Source organism: Lagopus leucura, unplaced genomic scaffold (genome assembly GCF_019238085.1).
Source record: "Lagopus leucura isolate 7727_CA_CO unplaced genomic scaffold, USGS_WTPT01 95-14_obj-0_obj, whole genome shotgun sequence".
NCBI classification, from domain to species: Eukaryota; Metazoa; Chordata; class Aves; order Galliformes; family Phasianidae; genus Lagopus; species Lagopus leucura.
Window position 1 is genome coordinate 15,183 of NW_024962782.1, and position 6,119 is coordinate 21,301.

At 62.5% G+C, this 6,119-nt stretch overlaps 1 protein-coding gene across 1 annotated transcript; it reads right to left on the reverse strand.

Annotated features, from left to right (window-relative positions):
- Window positions 1–2,436: 2,436 nt before the first annotated feature.
- LOC122190828 (PHD finger protein 13-like) lies at window positions 2,437–5,835 on the reverse strand (the record flags this gene model as incomplete). The annotated part of the gene is made up of 4 exons (XM_042890936.1): window positions 2,437–4,318; window positions 4,443–4,481; window positions 4,762–5,365; window positions 5,500–5,835. Coding segments are annotated over 4 exons (1,206 nt in total), but the record flags the coding sequence as incomplete, so codon positions are not given.
- Window positions 5,836–6,119: the final 284 nt, after the last annotated feature.

Below are 6,119 nucleotides of genomic sequence, written 5' to 3' on the forward strand. Positions count from 1 at the left end.
TTTAGAGCACGCACGGGGGAGGCACCGCCGCCGTCCTGCCGCGCTCCGCCAACTCCGCACCGAGCGCCGAGCGGAGCCGAGCGGTCCGCAGACACTGCGGGACCTCCGCCCGGAGCCGGGCACCGCCTGCGCGGCTCGGCGGACGCACGGCGCTGCGGCGCTGCCTCCCGACCGGCCGCAGCACATCCGCCCGCGGCTCTGCGCGGTCACCGCTTCCCTCCGGCGGCGCCGCGGCCACGCGGCAACCGTGCCGCAAGGCTGGGAGCGGAGCTGCCCTAACGTGGCGCGGGGCTCGGGGCGCGGCGCCGCGAGACACGGGCGGCGCGGGGCGCGGCGGCGCGGTGCTGCCCCCTAGCGGGCAGTCCGGCGGGACGGGGACGGCGCGGGGGCGGGCGCTGCCGGGAAGCGCGGCCCCGTCGGGGCGAGGCGAGCGCGGGCTCGTGGCGGCGCGGGGCGGGGGAAGAGGAAGCGAGGTCGCGGAGATCGCTCCGCTCGTTTTCCTCTCGCCATGGGGAGGCCCAGGAAGGAGCCGGCCGGTCCCTCGTCCCCGCAGCCCGCGACCTCCAAAGCGCCGCCCGCCGCGCCGCCGCCGTCCGCCACGGGCAGCCGGGCGGCACGGAGCGCTCCGACCGCGGGGCGGGGCCGAGAGGCGAAAGGCGGCGGGGATGGGCCTCGACCGGCGGCGTCATCCCGAGGTGCTCGGGGCGACGGCGGGGAGCGGCGCGCGGCCGCCGTCGGGAGCCAGAAGAAGGCAGCGGGAACCAAAGCGGCGCCCAGCCCGGCCGAGGGCAGCGCCGGCCCGCGCCTGCCTGGAGGAACCAAAGCAGCTCCGGCCCAGGACAGCGCCAAGGCCGACGCCAAGGCCAAGGCCGGCCCGTCCGGGGCCTCGCCGCGCTGTCCGCCCGCCCTGCAGAGCCCCGACATCCCCTTGGTGGAGGAGCAGACGCGCGGCCAACGCACCAACCCGCAATGGTACGCGTGGCGGGAGAACCGCATCACGGCCTCGCTGGCCCCACGCATCGCCCGCAGCAGGTTTGCCAACGGGAAGACGGACGAGGTGCCTCAGTCCTACCTGAAGGCGGTGCTGAGCACCGGCCCCTCGGTGCAAACGCCGGCCATGTCGTGGGGTATCCGCAATGAGAAGGAGGCCGTGCGGGCCTACGAGCGGCTCAAGTCGCAGGAGATGGGCCGGCCTGTGCGGGTGGACGAGTGTGGGCTGTTCATCCACAAGGAGAAGACGTGGATCGCCGCCAGCCCCGACGGCGTCGTCACCGAGGCCGACACGGGGAAGCGGCTGGGGCTGCTGGAGGTGAAGTGTCCCTACAAGCACCGCAACAGGACGGTGCGGGAGGCCTGCAAGGACAAGGACTTCTGCCTGGAGCTGAACGGGGATTCGTACGCGCTGAAGCGGGATCACGCCTACTTCACCCAGATGCAGTGCCAGCTGGCGGCCACCGGCTTGCAGCGCGCCGACTTCGTGGTGCACACCAACAAGGAGACGGCCATGGCACCCGTGGAGTTCGATGCCAAGTTCTGGGGGGAGACGGTGCCCAAGCTGGAGAAGTTCTACACCGAGGCGGTCATTCCCCACCTGGAGCAGCAGGCCGGCAGCTCAGTGTGGGCCAAGGAGGAGTAGAGCCCGCTCGATGCTCTCCTGGATGCTCACTTGGCTTTGGGTTGGCCACACCAACCCTGCTAGCGAGCCCCTAGCTTAGCTGCACCTGAATTTTCTGCTGTTCCTGTTCCATTTGCGGCTTCTGCCCCGATCAGGATGAAAGAAGTCACACCAGCAGGGCCCTGCAAGGAATGATTTTGTTCTGCCCGATGAGGGAGAAATGTCCTGGAGCCATCCCAGCACTCAGCCCTCCTGCCGCCCCGTGCTCCTTGCCGCCCCCCAGTCCGAACCCTTAGCACTGTATGATGGAAGCCAGCACGTCACATCCATCTGCACTGGAACTCTGGGAAAAACTGGATCCTTCAGCACCGAAACACTTGGCAGGACTAAACTTCAATTCTACTTGAGTGGAAACTGATCAGGACAGATTTATCTGAACCCAAGAGCAAAACATAACTTTGGAGCAAAACCATGATGTGCCTTAGCAGCTGCAGCAGGGTGTGGGGACAGCCCTCCTCCCGAGCCCTCCCACCATGCTCAGGAACAGCAGAGCAGCACAGGGCAGATGCTGCTTGCCCAGGAGGTGAGGCTCCAGGTTCCTGCAACACTGCAGTGCAGCAGGGAGGTGGGCATCGTCCCTTTGCTGCATGATTCACTGTCAAATAAAACATCTGTTGAACCACTCCTTGGCTGTTGTGTGTGCAGCCTGGGGGGTACCTGGGTGGGGGGTTCTGGCTGGGGGGTTTGCACGCAGAGATGCTCAGTAGGTCGGCCAGCTCCCACCTGGGAAGAAAGGGAGAAACAGGCCAAAGCCACCACCGTTATGGCAAAAGTACTTTATTATGTACATAGGACTCCAGCCACACTCCACAGGGCAAGGACCAGAATTTGCTATTTTACATATCAATACAAAGTAACTATAAAAAACATAAAGCACTTTTGGGGCCCAGGCTTTCCACAGGAGGAGAGGCACAGGGATGAGCCTGGGATTGCTGGGTGGTGGGGGGCTGCCCCCCACTTCTCCCAGCTGTGGTCCCATAGTAACCAGATGTGCAAGTAGGAGAGAACCCAGCTAAGAGAACCAGTGATGGGATGGTGAGTTGGGGCTGTCCCACACCCTGCTCCAGCAGCAGTGTGCCAGGGCCGGGCCAGGTGGCACCAGGACAGCAGCAGGATCTGTGTTCCCTACCCAGAAAGTGCAGAAGGCACCAGGCCAGGCTCTTTGGAGGGGCAGTGAAGTGGGATTTGGACAGTCAGTGCACATGGAGCCCCAGAGCGCACGCACTGCTCACAACCAAGGGCAACGGGGAAAAGCCTTCCATTTTGAACTGAAAGGTAGGTCTGGTACCTCCAGAGCAGCAGTTGCATAGGAGAAAGGGCTTACGGCCCTTTCCTGACATCAAACTTCACTCTACATATCAAGAAAAAAAAAAAAAACACAAAAAAAAAAAAAAAGCCAACAAAACAATTTCTCTGCTGGAGGGCACACTTAGAAGCAAAGCCCTCCCAGCACCCAGCTCTGTCCGAGCTCAGGGCTCAGCATCACAGATGCTCCACCTGCAGGCAGGAGATGGCTGCAGGGTTCAAGGTTCAATTGTTTGAAACAAGGAACACAGAAAACCAACCAGAATGCTTCCCACTGCTTGTTCCACACCCTACTCACTCAGGGTAGCTGGGTTTCCTACCACCAACCTCACATCTTTTTCAGACAAGAGACTTTAGTGCAACCGGAGTATCTGAACCAAGAGGACTCAAAGAACAATTCTAACAATCTACCATAGGATGCCCTTGCTGCACGCTGTTCTTCACCCAACAGGACTACCCTGAGGTCTCAGGCACAGCAGCTGAAACCAGGAGCACCACATGACAGGGACAGGGCCTCCCCCGTGCAGCCTATGGGGAGATGGACACCTGATGCCCAACAAGGAGCAGCCTGGTCTGCTCCAGGGGTGGGCAAGGCCAATATTCATTCCTTCCTCTCATCCTAGAGAGCAGCACACTACACAGAGGAAGCTTGCCTAGGTTGTATCTACATCCTGGAAGATAACTTGAGTCACTGGGGCTTTGCCATCACAGCCCACCTGAAGGTCTCAGGAAAGGACAACGGTAAGGATAAAGGAGGATGGGAGTCACATCTTGGAATAAGTGTAAGCTTCCACCACACCACATAGAAACTATTTGGACTAGATTCTCCTCAGCTGGCCTGGGGGGAAGGCACTGAGCCGGGTTTGTGCAAGGACAGAGATGTTTCTGAGTGACCCAATGCACGGCTCCTCTCCCCCAACACCTCTGGGACAATCGAGCTCCGTGGTCAACACGACGCCCAGGGAGGACGCATGGCAGCTTCCAGGAGACGAGGAGCAAGGGGGACAGCCCAGCACCACAGCCCAGCCCTTCCCCTGCCGTTACTGCATTGATTGTCTAGCCAGACTGGGCTACAGCCTGAGGTGTAAAGAGGGCCCCCCCAGACCCCTGCTCAGTCACAGAAGCGCTTGCGGGGCACCGTCCGCGCTCTGTTGGAGCGGCGAATCTCCTGCTTGGCATCACGACACCGCTGGCAGATGAAAATCTCAGGCACGTTGGATTTGCGGATCTTGGCACAAGAGAGGTGGATCCAGGTAGCACACTCGTTACATTCAATCATGGGCCTCCCTGCGAAGGGCTTCAGGCAGAAGCAGGTGATCAGATCCCAGGCGTCATCGTCTGGTCAGGGAGAGACAGACGTGGGTCAGAAATTGCCCCACTGCTGTGGACTGTCCCCCGCCATGGGGCACAGCACCACCTCTGAAGCCACAGCCAGTCCCGCTGGGAGAGCCCCCCCACTCACCTTCTGCTTTGGTGTTAGGAGCTGCTGCAAATTCATCCACTGGAGTTGCAAGAGGGGAAAGAGAAAGTGCAAAAGTAAAGACCAGATCAGCAAGGCACCCTTACAAAACCACCTCCCTGACACCTTTCCAGACTGCACTGTGCCCTCTACTCAGGAAAATCTCTAAGGAGCGGGTCGGCTCCTGGTCCTCTGCTCTCCACTTCTCCCGAGCCCCTCACAGGAAGAAACCAGGACATGTGCAAGTACAGGTGGCCCTGGCCAAGGGACGATCGGTGTTTGGCACCCATCACAGCATGGCTCCATTCTTTCAGACACTCACCGCTGAGCTGAGAGCTCCCTCTGCTTGCGTCTTCCCCTTCGCTTTGGTCCAGCGTACTACAAGAACCGGGGCTTTTCCTTCCTCCAGAGCACTGCTCCTGCTCCTTTAACTGCGGATCATCTCCTGCTGGCTTCCCTGCTCCCTGTGCTCCATGCACCCAGTCCTTCTCGTCCTTCATCAGCTCCTCCAGGAGGGCGTGAGGCTGTGGGTCCCCGGCCAGGTTGAGGGGGGGCTCCAAGAACTCTTCTTTCCCAGGCGGCACCCGTCCCTCCATTGCAGCCAGCTCCGTCCCCCGCTCCTGCTCTAGCCCAAAGCTTTTCCCAGCACTCAGCTTCTCCACTTCCTGCTCCAAGATCAGTTTCTTCACCGGTGGCTTCTTCCGTTTCATCTGCTGGGGCCGGACATCATAGAAGCCGGTGGGGAAGGCAGAGCAGCCCAGAAGCAGGTTGCTCTCCACAGCCCCCCTGGCCACGTTCCGGCTGCTCCTGTCATCAGCCAGGAGATGAATATCAGAGGAGTGGGAGGAGGCCCAGCTATCACTGTCCTGCGTGCTCCCCGTGCTGTTCTGGGGGCTCATGCTGCCACCGTGGCTCCAGGGCTCATTCTGCAAGAGGGGAAAACACAGCAATGGTGTGAGATAGCAGCAGGGATGCTGAGGGACAGCATGAGACCACAGCACAGACCTCAGGTAAGTCCCCAGGGGATGCAAACAGAAGGAGCCTTTGGGGAGGGGCTCACCTCATCAGGGTAGGGGATGTATCCGGCGTAGGCCAACACGAAGGTGCAGAACTGGTTGAAGTCCTCCACGGTTCTCTGCCGCTTCTGTAAGGGCTGCAACAAACGGCACGTGTGGGTCAGACCCTGCCCACACAGTGGGTCCCAGCGCCGGACAGACAGACAGACGGACGGATAGGGTCCCCGAGCGGCTGCTCCCCCCCCCTCCCCGCCGTGTGACACACGCAGCCCGGTCCCTTCGACCCCCACCGCGCGGCACGCCCAGCAGCGCAGGAACCGTGAGTCAGTGCCGGGGGAGCCCCGGGATCCCGGGGGCGGGCAGGGGCCGGGGAACAAAGTCTGGGGGACGGCGCTCCGGGAGAAGGGCCCCCACCCCCAACACGGCACGGGGCTGGGAGCGGCGCGGGGGGACGGCAGCGGGGACGGCACCCACCGCACCCCCCCGCCCCACCCCAACCCCCCGCACCGCCCCGGCCCGGCCGGTCCCCGCCGACACCTGATCGCTCCCAAGATGGCGCCCGCGCTCCCGGGCTGCCCCCGGCCCCCCTCAGCCCTCCTCCCCCCGCGGGGCTCCGCTCCCCCCGCACCGGAGGCGCACGCAGAGCTGCGGGATACGGGCACTC